The sequence below is a fragment of the Pseudopodoces humilis genome, chromosome 28 (assembly GCF_049639895.1).
Source record: "Pseudopodoces humilis isolate 2021_Gansu_Grassland_sample_001 chromosome 28, ASM4963989v1, whole genome shotgun sequence".
NCBI classification, from domain to species: Eukaryota; Metazoa; Chordata; class Aves; order Passeriformes; family Paridae; genus Pseudopodoces; species Pseudopodoces humilis.
In genome coordinates, this window is record NC_142227.1 from 3,522,297 (window position 1) to 3,539,954 (window position 17,658).

The 17,658-nt window shown below is 48.0% G+C and overlaps 1 protein-coding gene across 6 annotated transcripts in view; it reads right to left on the bottom strand.

Annotated features, from left to right (window-relative positions):
• Positions 1-17,658, bottom strand: part of RFX2 (regulatory factor X2) — a 63,465-nt gene that overhangs the window by 13,052 nt on the left and 32,755 nt on the right. For 2 of the 6 annotated variants that reach the window (XM_088067673.1, XM_088067674.1), the window contains exons 2-7: positions 16,862-16,971; positions 13,828-13,917; positions 12,817-12,896; positions 11,824-12,091; positions 7,527-7,601; positions 1,461-1,642 (exon numbers count right to left, since the gene is read on the bottom strand). In XM_088067673.1, coding sequence (XP_087923799.1) covers positions 1,461-1,642; positions 7,527-7,601; positions 11,824-12,091; positions 12,817-12,896; positions 13,828-13,917; positions 16,862-16,966 — 800 coding nt within the window. In that variant the 5' untranslated portion in view covers positions 16,967-16,971. Of the gene's footprint in view, positions 1-1,460; positions 1,643-7,526; positions 7,602-11,823; positions 12,092-12,816; positions 12,897-13,827; positions 13,918-16,861; positions 16,975-17,658 lie in introns of all 6 variants that reach the window. The other 4 variants (XM_088067677.1, XM_088067672.1, XM_088067678.1 and 1 more) reach the window with 4 other exon arrangements.

Consider the following 17,658-nt stretch of genomic DNA (forward strand, 5'->3'; position numbering starts at 1 on the left):
ACTGGAGGCACCTCAAATCCAAGGATGCTTCCCATTGGAAAATTAGAGAAATATAAAAGAGGAGGATTTATCAAATTGGGTTCTTTTTTGGGGAGAATTTGCTCTTTTCAAGGGCCCAGTTGAATTTTTGGGTCTTTGTTACTGCACCAAAAGGTTTTTCACACACCCCATGTTCAGCCCTAAGTGATTTAAGTTTTTGCAAATTAAATAACAGCTGCCTTTATAACCTAAAATTAAAATGAGTAAGAAAATAATGGGGGCCAACTCTTTATCAATTGAGCTTCACTGTCCCCTTCCCAGCCTGCACAATTCCAATTTTCAGTGCAGGTTTCTTTTTTGCTCACTTGTTTATTCTTTAATCCTTGATGGGATTAAAGAATTTCTCTCCTCCAAGGAAATTACTTCAGAACTCTTGCATTTGATCCAATCTAGAGAAATCCAGTGCTCCCCTGCTCTTCCTATGACTGTTACCTCCACACTCCAGCTGTGGAATGCCCTGGTCACATCTGGTTTTGTTCTCATTTAAAAGCCCAGATATTTAAGCTTGAATTTTATTATAAAATCATCAACAATCAGAGCAATTGATTAATATAATAATATATTAATAATATATTAATAATAATAATATACTGCCAGTTTTACAGGCAATATATTAGCCAATTTTTAAATATCATAGGCTGGGACAAAGTTCACACTCAGCTGTGAAGAAGCTTTGGATGCTCCCTTGAAGGACACAGCTGAAATTACAGGAGTTTATTTTTAAGTTACACTTTTCTGGTAACATCTTACAGATTTTTGACAGATTAGGAGAAAAAAACCCTCTTGCAAGATTCAGCTTGATGCTTTGGGTATTTCAGAAATAAATAATTTTTAACTTTACACCTTGTCTGCACCAAAGCTGTGGGCACAGGGTCTGTCATGGGGGATCTTTACTGGGACCAAAGGGAGAAACGGCTTCAGTGACCCAGAATTTTGGGCTCTGCAGTGGAAATTGTGAGGATGAGTTACCTCATCTTTGTCAGGCAGTACAGAATCCCAGGATATCCTGAGCTGGATCCCTCAGGGATGATCAGTGCAGCCCCTGGCCCTGCCCAGACCCCCCAAACAAGCCCACCCTGAGCATCCCTGAGAGCGCTGTCCAAACGCTCCTGGAGCTCTGGCAGCCTTGGGGCCGGGCCCATTCCCTGGGGAGCCTGGGCAGTGCCAGCAGCCTCGGGGGGAAGAACCTTGCCCTGAGATCCATCCCAAGCCCTGGCACAGCTCCAGCTGTTCCCTGGGCTAATGGCATCCTCATGGGATGAGATATGGCTTCACATAAAACACATTTTCCCAGCGCATCAGGACCGGTTGTTTCCGAAGAGAGACCTGAGCCTTCTAAAGATGCTCGGGAGGTTCTGAGTGCAGCAGAGACGCTGCAGGAGGGCTGATTTTTGTTTGTTTAACTGCAGATTCCCACCAACCTGGTGCCCAGGCGCCGAGTCCTCAGCCCCATGAAGACGGAGCGGATGAGCTTCCCGAAGGACGCGGCGTTGACGGGGTCCAGTTTGTGCTCCTGGCAGTGCCGCAGGTAATGGTTGTACAGGGAGCTCCGGGGCAGGCTCACACCTTCTGCTGTCTCGTAGTTATCCAGCAGCCACTGCAGCTTCAGGCAGGGAAAATAAAGAACATGCAAGTCTAAAGAGGGCCGGCATGTCAGGCGGGGTCGGCGCTTAAACATCCGGATGGAGAAGTTGGACAGAACTGAATAATTAATTCATATGAGTTAATTCACGTTAATTTATAATTTGTATAACTTTATGTTAGTTTATAGGATGGCAAAAGCATCCCCAGCCCAAAGAAAACCTGACAGGTTTTTCATTAAAAATCCTGCTGCCACCTCAGTGTCCACCTCGGGTTTGGATGAATTCCTGCAGAGCCAAAATAAAGCTGTAAAAACCTCACATTTTCCAAGGAAAAGAGATCTTGAGATATTGCCTAAGAGAAATAAATTTTAGGGGAAGCAAATTGATGCAAAGCCTTTATTAATTGGAAGATTGGCATGTCTGCAACAGCTCCCTTAACAATAAAATTAACGGTTGCCAAAGCAACCTTCAAATTCTGAGGGAATCCATCTACTTTGCAAAATTTACTGTCTGAACTTATGACATGGCTGTTGATTAAAATTTGCAATTAATATAAATTATTTATACCGAGATAATCAGAAAGGGCAGGTCCAGCACACGGTGTCAGCACAGGAATTAAAATGCAAAGCCCCCAATCTCCTTTAATTGACTAAATGACTTCAGCATCAGTAAAACGAGGGTTGTAATAATTGAATTTTGGAAGGAACTGGATGTACACATGGACTAATATCAACAGGGTGGTTAAGAGCCCTTTCACTGTCATGAGGGATGTCTGGGATTAACATTTTCCAGGCTCCCCTCTCCCTCCAGATCTCCATCCCTGCACCAGGACCAGCTGAATTCCCGGCAGATCAGGGCAAAACAGACTTGGGCTGCGGATGCCAAATATCAGCCACAGCATCTCCATAAATCAGAGTCCAAGCACATGTGGGAACTGAGCATGGATTCAGTCTGGAAGTCAGTGTGAGTTGATAAAGGCCGTGGATCTGCACTCAGACCCTCTCCACTCCCACCCCAATGTCCCTCTCTTTTCTCCCATTTTCTCTTGGTGACACTCCAAGGTCCCAATTCACCACAAGGCTGGAGTTCTACCTCAATAATTCTTTGAAAGACGACCTGAGCTGTGTGATGCCATCTCTGGTAGCTCGCTCCACTGAGCTCTTTTCAGTTTCTGTGTTTCATATCTCACTCTGCTCTCACACAGAGGCTTTGCAGCACCCTCAGTGTGTGTTCTGTGGGTCTCCTTCACACATCCAAATTTAAACTGCTGCTACACAAAGTCAGCTGCATCCAAAACCGTGCACTTTAAGCTCTACAGTTAAAACTATTCCATTCAGCCTGGAGAAGAGAAGGCTCCAGGGAGAGCTCAGAGCCCCTTGCAGGGCCTGAAGGGGCTCCAGGAGAGCTGGAGAGGGACTGGGGACAAGGCCTGGAGGGACAGGACACAGGGAATGGCTCCCACTGCCAGAGGGCAGGGCTGGATGGGATATTGGGAAGGAATTGTTGGCTGGGAGGGTGGGCAGGCCCTGGCACAGGGTGCCCAGAGCAGCTGTGGCTGCCCCTGGATCCCTGGCAGTGCCCAAGGCCAGGCTGGACGGGGCTTGGAGCAGCCTGGGATGGTGGAAGGTGTCCCTGCCATGGCAGGAGTGGAACAGGATGAGCTTTAAGGTCCCTTCCAACCCAAACCATTCCATGATTTGTTGGCTGGAGCTGATCCAAATCCAAGCACAAATTCCCATGACTGCACCCCTCAGCTCTGGTGGCCTTTGGAGCTGACCAGGCGCTGCCACAGCTGGAAGAAAGAAAATCCTCCCGGACACTTTTCCCTCTGTCCCGCTTTTCAGGAGCCTCCTTTCCTCCTCCCACCTTCCCCCAGTTCCACGACACCCAAGACACACTTTGATCTCCCACAAAGATCATTTTCCAAACCCCAAGAGATGGTTTGTTAATGATCCATAACAATCCTTCCTGCTCCCATCTGCAGCACAGACACCCCTGGAAGCCCCAAAAGGTTTTTTTGTGGCCCTGAGCCTCCCTCAGCCATTCAGTTCCCTCTAACCCCAGTGGTTTTGCCATAAAACACCAGCAGGAATTCAGTTTTTAAGTTGTCCACATTTATGTTAATTTTGGCCCATCCCCTGTATTTAAAAGATTATTGCTTAAGATCCTTTCAAATTTTTAAACCAGGTATTTTATTTATCCTATGGAAGATACTGAATGTGCATCAAGTATTTATCTCCTAAATCTTAAGCCTTAAGCCTTAAAAAAAAATAAAAGTTTTGAATTACTATGGAAAATTCAGATACAGATAAACCCTCTCTCATTTAAATTTGATCCTGGGCATTTTTATTCTAATCCCTGATATTTCTAGAAGATTCCCTTCATCTCCCAGATTCCTTTTCCTGCAAATGTCTTTTTATATTCCCTTAAACATTGCAGAGTTTCACAATATGAACTCCCACTATTGAATTAGAAATTTATTATGAAGCACACAAAAGAGCATGAAACAGAGATCTGTCAGAATATAAATAATTCCAAACGTGATTTTTTGCTCTTCCTTCAGAACTAATAACACATTGGGCACTTAAAATGAGAAAATTAAAAACTTTTTCCATTTGAATCTCTTACTCTGTTTGCTGTCTGAATTTTGTTCAGTTGTGACAATCAGATATTCCCCAGTTTATTTCTGTTTATGCCACGATCAGGTTCCAATAAAATCACTCTACAGCTAGATGCTGCTGTGGTTGTTGTAGGCAATACAGGGGAACATTTAATTTTCATTTCTTCCTTAACTTTATTTCTACCTGACTGTTTGGTTTCCTTTGAAAAAAACCACTCTGGCAAAAACCTCATTCTGGTTCTATCCAAGGGTAGAGAAAGCCACTCTTGGGGCTGGCTGAGAAAATAAAAAAAACTTTTTTTTTTTTTAAGGTCCAAATTTGGAGAAGTTTCCTTGTGGGTGCTTCTATGAAATATAAAATAGAGTTTTTTGACCCACTTGTGGGTCGTATTTAAGGTGTATTTTAGCTGGGACCATGAGCAGCAGGTTCCTAAATTTCCACTCAGTCAAGCTCAGAGTCAGGACAGAGCCATTCACTCACAGGAAAGAATTCCAGGGGGGTTTATTTTGTGTCTTTTGGTATTTCATTTTGCAGACAATGAGGAAAAATCACATTTTCTCCCTACTCCCACTTGTGCTGTTGATATCCCAGAGCCACAGGGCCTCAGGCATCCAACTCCTCCAACTTCAGGCTGTTGTGTACAAAAGTCACAGTTAATTTTCTCTGAATTCTTTGCATCATCTGCAAACTCACAACTGGCAAAGAAATAATCCCCTGCCCCAGGGTCTCTGCCACACATTGACTTCATCAGAGCCATCCTGTGTCACTGGGGCTCAGCAGGAGCTGCACCTGCCCCACTGCATATTTCAAGCACACTTAAATAACCTCTCAGGGAGGTTTTGAAGCCAAATTCAGTTAGCAAGCTCCATTTCATATTGATTTTAGTTAAATTATGTGAAAAATTTCCTCTGGACTGAGATTCCTTTAATTGTCCTCTTATTTTCTTCTTTTTAAAACCCCAAAGATTCCTGGCATGAACCATCTATCTGCTGATGGTAACAAAATAAGCCTCATTATCCCAAGAACATTTTCCAAAATGCCAAATTTTAAACAAGGCACAGAAAACAATGAAGAACTCTGCAACCTTAAGACTCAGAGCAATTAAATCCCAACTAAGTGGAATTAGCATCATCTCCCCGTTTCCTCTCGCTTTTGCCAGGCTGGAATTCGCTTTGAGCCGTGACAAACTGCAGTCACCTGCTGCTGACTGTGTGCCAGCCATGGGGAATTTGGGATGGGTAATGCTCTCCCTGCCCTGGTGGCTTTGTTTTTGCCATGAAGAGGTGGGAACTGGAACATCCTGGGGAGCAGAAAGGTTTTGTAGCACAGCAGGAACTGGGGAAGGTTCAGCGCTGGAGGTCACTGGGATGTCCCACACCCGCACTGGGAGCAGCTCTGGCCACTGCAGTCTCCAGGTGCTGGCTGCTCCATCCCTGGAGCATCCAAGGCTGGCTTGGACAGAGCTCTGAGCACCCTGCTCTGGTGGAAGATGTCTCTGCCCATGGCAGGAGGTTGGAATTAAATGAGCTTTGAGGTCCTTTCCAACCCAAACCATCCTGGTCCAGCTTCCTGCTCCAGTCAGGGCTCACTTCCATGGGGCTCAGGTCCCTCACTCCAGCCCAGTGCCTCACTCAGATGAACCTAAAGGAACTGCAGAGCCTCCCTGGGCAATGGCACTGGAGCTCCTCCAGCTCTGGAACTGCCTGATCTGGAGCTGTGTCCCCTTCAGGCTCTGCTCATCCCTCTTTTTATTCCCACATGTCCCCAGACACCTCCCTGTGCCCTGGGAGGGCCGAGCAGGGACATTGGGGACACCAAGGACCCTGTAGAGCTCCTCAGCTCAGGCTCTGTGCCCTGCTGGGGGAATGGACCTGCACCTTGTGCCTGGAGCAGCACCTTCAGAGGGACCAGCTGAGGATGGATGTGCTCAGGAAGGAGTTTGTTTGTGCCCACACGTGTTCAGGAAGGAGTTTGTTCGCTCCAGACTTTGTAAGAGCACTTAAATCTTGGGCCAGACTATGAACCATGGCCCAGAACCAGGGACATCAGGTTCTGCACTTCTACCCTGCAAGACAAGGGTGGGGGAGGTCTGATCAGGGGCTGGATGACCCCCACTCCATCCTGCACAGCTTGTGGTCAGTAAAATCTCTTTTCTACCTTTTGCTTTCTTTCCTCCGCCCTTTTCCTGGTTTTTTTTCCCCAAACCTTGTCCTCGATGAACAAGAAAAACCCTGCAGAGCAACACAATCCTTGTGCAGCACTTCAGGAGGCACAGCCTGGGGTGGGAGGGATGCAGGGAGCTGCTCACAACAGGGACTGCCTGATCCTGCAGGTTTGTGTTTCCCCAACTACAACCAAACCTTCACCAAGCTGAAATAAGGATTGAGCTCCCCCAGGAGCCCTGGCCTGGAGTTTGAAATCAGCTGAAGAGAATCAGACTGGTCTAAAGCTCCTTTTGTTGTCTCAGGCTATTTATCCATGGTGAAGAGGCCAAAGTTTTTGGTTTATTTTTTTTTGCAGGCCCTAAGAATGACAACAAACCAACCCCCAAACACAGAGGAAATCTGTTAGAAGAGAGAAGCAGCACATTTGCACTGGGATTTATGGATGCAGGACATGCTTGAGCTTAATCCAAACACAGGGAAACCAAAGCAAGTCCAGGGACTCCAACATGACCTGGATCAACCCAAATCTCCCCCAAGCACGTGCTCACCCCTCAGTGATGTAAAACCAAGATGTAAGGGCCCAGCAGAACAGCGGGAATATCACACAAAGCAGGGAAATCGTTGGCAGAGTGCGGAGAGAGAGGCCAGCACATGGATTTAGCACAGCATTGTGACAGGAATGGCCTTCCTGAGGCACAGAGAGAGGTAAAAAAGGCATTCACAGGCTTTTGGTGTGTGCTGGCTGAGGGGAATCTGTCACAACTCACATCCAGTCTGGCTGTGGGTTTACAAGTCATTTTCCAGCCATTTTTCAGTTCCAGTGAAAGGAAAAGAACTTCCTCAAATGTGTTTATCTGATTGCCAGCAATTTCCATTGCAAGGCAGATGAAATAAATAAACACAGGGCAGAGGCAGTTAACAGACTCCAGAGCATCTCAGCAGCAAACATTTTCATGTGGCACTTTTTGCAGACTCTTTTTCCTTGGGAATGGGCTGTTTTGGGCAGCACAGCTCAATCACAGGCTGCTTTTGAGTGACTTGTGCTGTTGAATACACCAAAGAAAGAATTCTCCTACCAAAGCAGGGGAAAAAGGTTGTAAATTCTGATTGTAACTTACATGGCTGTTGAGCAAACTGCTTTTGTGTGATGTAATCCCTTCATTTTTTTGTAGGTTTTCAATCGCCATTTCAAGCTAAAATCAAATGTGCGCAGGAGAGAGAAAAAAAAAAAAAAGGAAAAAGAAAGGAAATCAGATAGTTAGCAACAGCCAGGATTATTGTTTCTTTATTAATATTTGAATGATTAATGCTTTATATCAACAAGCTTGTGAAAAAGAGACAAACAGATGAGCACAGTTGGTGTGGATGGAGCTGCAGAGGCGTTACTGGGACATGCAAATGGACACACAGCAGGAATCCCCACGAGGGTGACACAGCAAGGCCAGGGGGAGCTTCTCTTCCACTAAAAGTGCTGCCTATTTATAAAAAAAAGCAATTTTCCTCCTCTTTTTCCTTTCCTGCTGAGAGCAAACCATCGGCAGACAGATCCACTGCAGCGGGCAGAGTAGCCAGGCCTTCCAAGGAGAGCTGGCAGTCATCACTTGGTTACTGTCACCTCTTCACATTTTGTCAAAAAAACCTAAAAAATTCAATAAAACTGGGCTGCAAGGAGAGTGCATGAACTGGGATGGATGAGGGCTCTCTGATGCTGAGAGCTGCGAAGGGAAGAGGGGAGGAGCCAGGTTTCAGCTGAGTTCTCCCCCAGAAGCCAGGATGGAACATTTGGTGCTACCTGAGCTCGTTTCTATTGATGTCAGAGGAGCTGAGGTGAGGCCTTCTGGCTCCTGAGGAGCTCTCTCACTCCCTGCCTGGCTCCTGCTCCACATCAGCCCAGCTGTGGCTGCTGCCTTGTGCCTCAGTCCTCTCCTGAACCCTTCTTGTCTTCTCCATTCTGCTACTGAGGCAGAACCTGGGAAACTCCTTCAGCAGATGGCTGCTGGTCCCAAAGCTCCAGTGCTCCCCTACAAGCTTTTTGCAAGAAAAAAAAATCCCCAAACCTCTTAAAGCCTCACATTAGAGCCTGGCAGGAGCAGAACCTGATGTTTGTCTGCAGCAGATGTTGTCAAAGGCTGTATCTGTGCCCTGGCAGTGCACACAGAGCTCTGCTGCCTCTGTCCTCATTTAACACCTCTGTGGGCACAGCCACAAAGCATCTGCAGATGATCTGTCCATGGCCTGCTGCCCACACTCACAGCCTCACTGACTCACCCCACGGTGGAGATTAAAGCTGAGATCCAGCCAGCCCCTGACAAAGCCAGGCTGTGTCCCAGGAGGGTGGCAGAGAACAGACCAGGCCTGCCTTCTGAAGGGACATCCAGGTGTGAAGGTGACACTCCAGCTCCAGCACACGCCCCTTGGTTTCCACCCCAAAGTGGAGCCACTTCTCGAGGTGTTCTCACAGAATTGAGTCTCAGATTAATGGTGTTTCTGAGAACTGCCTCACGCCGTGATGGACCACGAGGAACCAAAGCCTGAGTGCTGACACAGCCTTCAGGAAATGAGTCAGACTTAGAGGGAGACCCAATTTCCTTCCTCTGCTCAGGGGCTCTTGGAGCAGCAGCTCTGAGGCAAGCACAGAAATGCTGCCTGGCCTTTTGCTGTTGGCAGCTGTCCCATCCAAAAGGACACCCAGCATCTGCAGTAAAAAATATTACGGGGGAAAGACTAAAAGCTCTCGAGCAGCCCTGCAGGAAGGTGAAGAGCTTTGAGGAGCCACTTATGGGAGGTCTCAAAGATTTCTTCTCTTGGTCCAAACTGATTTAGGTGCAGATTAATAGTGCTGTGTTGGCACAGATATTGAATGGAACTGCTCCCTGTGCTGTTTCAGCCCATCTGATGGAGCAGAACATTGGAATTCCAGCAGGTAGAGAAGGTTTCTAAAGAGGTTTCTGAAGTAGCTGAAGATTTTATTTTAGTGCACACAGATTTTACCAAGCATCTCTCAACCTCCTGGGGCAGCTCTTGGACCACTGCTAATCCTGAAATTCTCCCTTGTTTCCATCCTCCCCTGGGATGCCCTCCTTGGTCTCGGGGTCTCTTCCCCAAGCCCTCAACACCTCCAATCCCTCTCCTTCCCACTGCTGACCACTCTGATGTCCATCCCCAAGGCCACTGCAAACACTTTGGCTTCTCTGGCTCCATCTGCACGAGCTCTGCTTTCCTTTCCTCCCACAGAGCTCCCAATCCTGCCCCACCACGTTTTGCCAGGACTACCAGATCCCCTCTGGTCTCTTTAACACCAGCCTTTCCCAGCCTCTGTTTAGGCTGGACGTTAAAACAGAAAATAATGTTCCTGCCCATGGATTTGATTCAAATTGCTCTCCTTAAGCCATCCATCCTTTCTTGTGGTGCCCAGAGCAGCTGTGGCTGCCCCTGGATCCCTGGCAGTGCCCAAGGCCAGGCTGGATGGGGCTTGGAGCAGCCTGGGATGGTGGAAGGTGTCCCTGCCACGGCAGGGGTGGCACTGGATGGGCTTTAAGGGCCCAAACCAAATGACTCCATGATTAAGTGAAATTCCAGGCAGTCAAGGCTCTGCTTCATCCCCCTCAGACCCTGGTCTGTGCTGCAGGGACTGAAAGCCACACAGACACAGCCCTGGAGTGCCTGCCAGGCTCTTTTCCACCTTTTCCAGCCCTTCCTCAGATATTTTGTGTTAAAATACCTTCAGAAAGCTCCTTCCTACATGCAACAGAGTGGATTTATCTCAGATGTATTTCCATAAAGGTCGCTTTCTAAATTTATTTTTTTTTTTTCTGAACAGCCTTATCTCATGTAATAGCCACCAACTAAATCCATTCATGGGATATTTCTACTGACATATTTTCCACTTGGGCTTTTATATTGTGCTCATCACCATGGAAATGACAAAAAACCCCAAACAACAGAAAAAAACCCCAAAATCCCCCAAAAATCCAAGAGTAAAGTTGTGCAGTTTTGTAAGATGCAATCCCACACAGGTGATGCTTCCAAATAATAACTTTGAGCAAAACCCAAATGGTCCAGTGCTAACTTTTAACTGTGGATAGTTAAAACACACATACACACACACAATTGTCACCCAAGTAAAGAACCTCAGCATCTGACATTTTCTGTTCCACTCAAACTAAGGAATTTTCCCCTATGCCTACCCAAGGCAGAACACATTTACTGCAGGATCAAAGTGACCTTTCAAGGCACAAAGATTCAAAAAAACACAAAGTCTATATCCTAAAACTCAGTGGGAAAAGAAAGTACAACATAACAGGCCAGATTTACAAGAATTCTCAGTAGCAACAGCTCCTGATTTTCTCCCTAGTGATGCTGCTCACATTTTAAATTCTGGCTACATACCCTGAATTACACCTACATTAGTATTTATATTTATATATGAATGCATAAACACACAGAAGTCTGCAGAGGGAGGTGAGCAGTGTCCCATGAAATGAGCTCCAGGCACTCCTGGAAGCTGCTGAGGGCTGGGAGATTCCCAAATCAAAGCCCTGGTGCTTCTCCCTGCAAAAAGGCTGTTTTGGGTGAAGGGCTGTAAGCCCTCAGTCCCACAGCTTCCAGCACCAGCTGAGCTTCCAGCACCTTCCACCTCAGCTGGAGGGATGAGATTTAAAGAAATCAGAACTTTAAACCATTTCTGTTTGATCAGTATTACCCCTAAGAGACATTTTCTAGACATGTGGCAAGGGCAGAATACACAATGGTGTAGGACATATAAACACAAAGGCTTTTTGATCACTGTGCACTTGGCATGATCAGCTTGACACAACTTGTGTGCTAATTATCCACTGGGTAAAGGAAGGATTTCTCAGGTCTCTTCATAATTGAAGATATATTTCAATATTTTGGGTGAGAGGAATGATGGATTTGTCTTTACAAACAAGCTGTGGGTCTGCTGGTAAATAAAACTAGCACTGAGAGATAAAAGAAACAATGGGAAGGATTCCACTGATTGATGAATGGAAAAAAAAGTGGATTAATTTTCCTGACATGGCTAAGCATGCGTGAGATGTTTCACTTATTAGAAAACATAAATAAAGACAAATCTTTAAAAGCCAAAATAATTTTGCTTGAGGAGTAAAAAAAAAAAAAACCAAACCAAATCGAATGCTTTATAAACATTTGAATGATTAATGCTTTCTCTTCTCTAATCTTTTCTAATGCTGCATAATTCCAGTGATCTGCTGAGCGAGAGTCCAACCCAAAAATAAGTGCGGTACACCAGTGTCTATTCTCTCCCTTGCACTCATGGCAGGTTACAGACATATACAGTGATAATGACAGGTCAGTTTTATTTTCTGAAGGCTTTTCAGTTCCCTTTGGAATCATTGCTGGCCCCCGAGCTGCGCTGCCTGCAGGGCTACATACCGTTGCTGGAGAGGAGCGTGAGGTGTGTGACAGAGAATGTCTAGAGTTCTCCAGCCCCCCATGAATGAGATAGGCTCCCGAGCCGGAGAGGATCTGACTTCCCCCAATGTCCATGGTGATGCCCACCATGTTGTGAGAGGGAATGGCTGTAGGAGAGGATGCCGCTGTAGTCACCTGAGCTCCACCTCCTCCCTGCGCTTCGAAATAGGGCGCGGCGCTGGCGGGAGCGTAAATCTGCGCCTCGCTGCTGTAGGAGTAGGCGGCTCGTCTGTGCAGGGGAAAAAAGGGGGACATGAAGAGGAGCTGGAAGAGGGAATCCTGTGTTTGACAGCTTCTGAAAGCTGGGGAAGTGTCAGAAAAACCCCTCAGGTGTTGGTGGGGTTTGTGCTGTTGGAATCTGTACCGGGATCAACCGGCCCCACAGCTCGAGCTCATGGTGAGGGCAGAGCCTGGAGCTCTTGTAAGGAACTGGGGTGAGGAAGGACAAAAAGAAGCACAAAATGGGGCACAGCAGACAGGAGGAAGAGGAAATTCTAGGGTGGAGATGCCCTGGCACAGCTGTGGCTGGAAGTGTCCAAGGCCAGGTTGGATGAGGCTTGGAGCAGCCTGGGATAGCAGAAGGTGTTGGAAGGAGATGGGCTTTAAGGTCTTTTCCAATCCAAGCCATGCTGGGATTCCTCGACTCTATAAAATCTTCCAACACCTCCTTTTTCCTCTAAAAGTTCCACTCTTAAAGCTGCCCATGCCACCACACAAAGTGCCTGGCACAGGGGAACAGCAGCTCCTTTCCTGAGCAGGATTCCCTGGAGAAACAATCCCCCCATGAGGACAACACCCCCAGGGCTGGAGTCTGGCTGAAACCACCCTCACACCCAACAGAACACCCGAAACAGCTCCTCCTCTTCCTCCTCCCACTGTGGGGCTGGGCTGGCAGGAGCCTGGGGCTGGGAAGGGCAGGGAGGTGGGAGGGGGACAGCTCAGAGAGGCTCTTACATGGTTCCATTGGTATAAACAGCTTCTCCTCCTTCCACATACTGCACCTGGGCTGGATAAACGTGCTGCACGGTCTGCACCTGCAACAGGCAGCAAAAAGTCAGGGATTGCTCAGGAACCACTGGTTAAACTGCACAGCTCCAACCTTACCCTGACACTCAGGCTTTCTTCTTTAAAAAAAAGGAAAAAAAAAACCAAACCAAAACAAAACTCCTGCCCCTCCTCCCCTCCATGCTTAGGAATCCCAAAGGAGGTTTTTATTTCCAAAGGTCAAGTTAAAATAGATAAGTAAGTGGTTGCTCCATGAGCAGTGGAAACAATGGAGCTGGGTTTCCTCTGGACACGTGTCTTGGGGTGACTAATAGGGGTGAGCTCATTCTGCAGCCTTTCCTTCAGAGGGGAGCCTGACAGTGTCCAACTGCACCCCAGCCCCCTTTTATTCCTCTGGGAGGGATGGAGTTGCCCTCTGTCAATTTTTTTCCCCCTGAAATGGAGCAACCAAATGAAAAATCACTAAAGGAAAAAGAATTAAGAAGGTCAGACTTGATGTCCACATGGAGCAGCACCACATATCCCTGGTTTCTTAGGAAACAAGCCCTGGAAAAGGCAAAGTTCAAATAAATAAAAACACTTGCAGGGCTCTCTGGCACCAAACCTTTCTATGGAGCCACGTGTAGTCAGTAAATTTGTTTAATTAAAAAAAACCCAAACATTTAGCCTCTAAAGAAAGATCTTTACCAAAGGAGATTGCTTTTAATTTAACTTTGATTTAATAAATGCTTTAAAATTGAAGTTGAAAGCATCCATCAAATCTTCAAACACCTGAAAGACAACTGCTACAGCAAAGGTTCTTCCTAAACTTCAAATATCTTGAGAGCTTATTTTGTCATGATTCTAAGAAAGGAGGAGAGAGCTGGAGAAAATGATCCTAGCTCTCTGACTGCCCACAACTCTTTAATTAAGATTTTTCTAGATCTGGCACAGTTCCAAAGTCCCCAGAGTGTTCATTACCTGTTGTGGAACCTGCTGGACTCTGGGAACAGAGATTTGCTGCATCTGCGCCCCTTTGGGAGCGGAGCCTGTAGCTTGGACCAAAACCCTCTGCAAGGAGAAGATACAGGAAGAGACAATTTCAGAACATATCACAGGTGAGCCAGGTGCTCTTTTCCAAAATTTCATGACCAGCAGCAGCAGTGGCATCCTGTAATTAATGTCACCCTCCGTGGGCTGCAGCAGCCTGAACTCAGCCCCCTGAATTTGGGCAAAGCTGCCTCCACACTTTCTGACAGGAATCATCTTTAAACCTCCACAAAAGGAAATAACAGTTCATTGATAAGTTCAGCTAGATAAGAATCACTCCTCACACATCCACATTTGGCTGCAAGGTTCCTTCTCTTACAGCTGCTAAACCCAACCACACTCTGCCTCCTGCAACAAGAAATCCCACCAAGCTTCTTCCAGCAGCGAAGCTCAGGTGGTTCTGCTTCTCCCTGCAGTGCCACCAAGGGCACAGGGATGTTTTGTGGTGTTTTTGATGTTTTGTGGTGGTGGCTCTGTCACTTCCATCATCCCTGTCCTTCACTCCACTTTTGGTCTGAGGTTGTCAACACATCTCAGTGTGCTCAGCACCTTCAGACCCAGCAAAACAAATGTGGGCATGTGGTGGATGGAAAGAAAGGATTCACTGGGAACACAGCCAAGCATCTCCATGGCCTTTTAAACCTTCTCCAAGCAGACACATCCTCTGTGCTTGGAGGCTTTAAAAACCCCCAGGAGTTTGGGCCGACAGATCAAAGAGCCAGAAAACAATCCCAGAAACAACCCTGATAATTACTGGCTACCTTATACATGGGTATTTATGATTTTTAGCCCTCCCAACATATCCATGTAACAACCAGAAACCCAGTTTGAGCAGAATTACAGGTTTGTGACAATTGCCCAGACCTGCAGGCAGCTGCTCCATCCACAGTCCCCAGGTTGCATTCCCTGCAGATCCCACACTCATGTCAGCCATCACCTGGCCCATTTTCCCTCCACAAGGGGCTGTCACCAGTGCAGGATGGGGACACCACAAGCCCTTTTTGAAGTCAGGCCTTGGCAGTGCCACCAACATCAAAGACTCTTTCCTTTCTCCTACTTTTTTCCCCATTTTCTGGCATTGTTTTTGCCAAATGCCACAACCCTGGCCAGGCTGCCCAGCTCAGCTCCTCGCTGCCTGTCCAGGTGCTCTGCTAACACCTTCCAGCCAAAATAAGGAATCATCCCCAACCTGGGAGGTGAGGCCATCCTGCTCAAACAGCCTCTGCTCACACAGAAAGGGGCAGCGGTGCTCAACAACCCCGAGGGCTCCAGCCTCCCACCATTCCTGCTGCCAGCAGTTCATTCCCAGTGTTTTCTTTGTCCTGCTGGTGAGAAGGGATGGCTCTGGATGCTCCTCCTCTTCAGCACTCTTCCACCATCCCCCAGATTTTCCTCAATCCACGGCGTTCCACTCGGTGCTCCGTGTCCCAACGACAGCACAGGCAAAGGCTGGATGGGTGATTTCATAACCCAAAGGATTTCCAGCCTTTGTTCACAGCCAAATCCACATCACTGATCCCAGGGACACGTGGCACTGCTGGTCACTGCTGTCCCCATCCCTGCCACACCAGCAGGGAATGCTCCCCGTGGATGGGAAGGCTGGGAGGTGACAGCAGCGCTCTGGATCACCCGATGGGAATGTCCATGGCTCCTGGAGAGCTGAATATTCCTTCTGATTCCTGATCTTTAATCGTTCCTTTTCATCAGCATCCAATGGCAGCTGCTGCTGCTCACTTGGGAGTTGGAGAAGGATGAAGCTGAGTTACACCCACCCATCCCCTTATCCCTCCAGCTTCCTGTGACAGAAATTTCTTTTTAAAGTTCCCCAAAAGGCATAAAAAGGAACAAAAAGGAACCAGTTTCACTTAACCCTTCCTGTTTTGCACTGGGTGTTTCCCATTCATCACTTGAAGCCATCACTTGTCTCCTGTTGGGCCTCCCAAATGCAGCATATTCATGGACATTAATCAGAAATCCCTCCTTTGCAAATTAAAACGTTGGGATCTGCCTACCCAAGGAAGAGACCACGGAATCATGGAATGGTTTGGGTTGGGATGGACCTTACAGGTCACCCAGTGCCACACCTGGACACCTTCCACCATCCCAGGCTGCTCCAAATCCTGTCCAGCCTGGCCCTGGGCACTGCCAGGGATCCAGGGGCAGCCACAGCTGCTCTGGGAAATCCACTCCAGGCCCTCCCCACCCTCACAGGGAACAATTCCTTCCCAATAGCCCATCTACATTTCACTTTTTCAGTGGGGAGCCATTCCCTGTGTCCTGTCCCTCCAGGCCTTGTCCCCAGTCCCTCTCCAGCTCTCCTGGAGCCCCTTTAGGCCCTGCAAGGGGCTCTGAGCTCTCCCTGGAGCCTTCTCTTCTCCAGGTGAGCAGCCCCAGCTCTCCCAGCCTGGCTCCAGAGCAGAGGGGCTCCAGCCCTTGGAGCAGCTCCGTGGCCTCCTCTGCACCAGCTCAGCCCTGTCCATGCCCTTCTGAGGACCCAAACCTGTCCCCAGCAGTGCAGGGGGAGGCCAGGAGGGCAGAGCAGAGGGAGGAATCCCTTCCCTGACCTGCAGCTCCTCAGAGGATGCAGCTCTGGCTCCTGCACCCTCCCCAGCACCAGCTCTGCCCTCAGCTCTCCCCATCCCTGGAGCCTTTCAGGACTGCTCCATCTTCCCCTGCTTTTACTGACAATGACAACAGGAAATTGATCCAAAGCAAACACCCAGCTGGCACAAAGTGACTCCCTTGGGGACCTGAATTAAACCCCAAACCCCAAATCCCCCCAGGGGGATCGGGAGGGCTGAAACCCACAGGGCCTGAACACCCAGCCCAACAACAGGTTATCCCTGCTACCTCAACGAGCTAAAAACCCTCTCCCAGCTATCAAAACCCGGGATTAAAATCCATCTGGCAGGGAAAGCAGGGCTCTTCTCCATGGAAACAGCATCCCCAGCTGTGCATGCGTTACCTGCTGCGAGGCTGGCACTGGCTGCACCACCGGGGCCTGGGCTGCGGCCGACGTGTGAAGCGCCACGGAAGCTGCTGAGTCTGATCCACCCTCGGGACTCTGCATGCTCACTGCTGGGGACAGCACAGGGACATCAGTGGGGACAGCACAGCACAGCCACACCCCCCCCAAAAACCCCCTTTAAACCGGGGGTAAAATCCCAGTGGAAAATCCGGAGGGAAGAGCTGGGTTGGGAGGCAGCTCCCGTCCTACACGCGGGACTCTTTTTAGTCCTGGAGCTAATTTTAATGCAGAATTCTATTAAGGAAAAAGAAAGTTGCACAATTGTTTCACTGAGAGGAGAGGGAAGGAACAGAAAATGCACTTCTATATTTAACCAAAAAGTGGCGTTGGAAAATTATTGTGTCACAGTGAGCATCACACATGATCGGGAAGAGTAGGGGCAGATTTTTAAAATTAAATTTCTCCCCCTCTGCCTCATCACGTTTAACTACTGCAAAAAAGCTTTCCATCAAACCTAAGCCCATGCCTGGAATTTAGAGCTAAGGTTTCACTGGCAAAGCGGGGTGGTCAGCTTGGGTTTATAACCAGAAATAATCAAGGATGAAGAGCGCAGGAACAATAATTCACCATCATCTTACAACCTCCAAAGCAGCATCTCCACCCTCCCCAAAATCCCACCAAGGTCCCCAGCATCGCCCTCCACTGCCACAGAACCCTGCAGAGCTGAGACATCCTCAAATCCCTGAGTCCCAGCTCTCCCTCCTGGCACTGTCCCAGCCCCTGGGGACACCGAG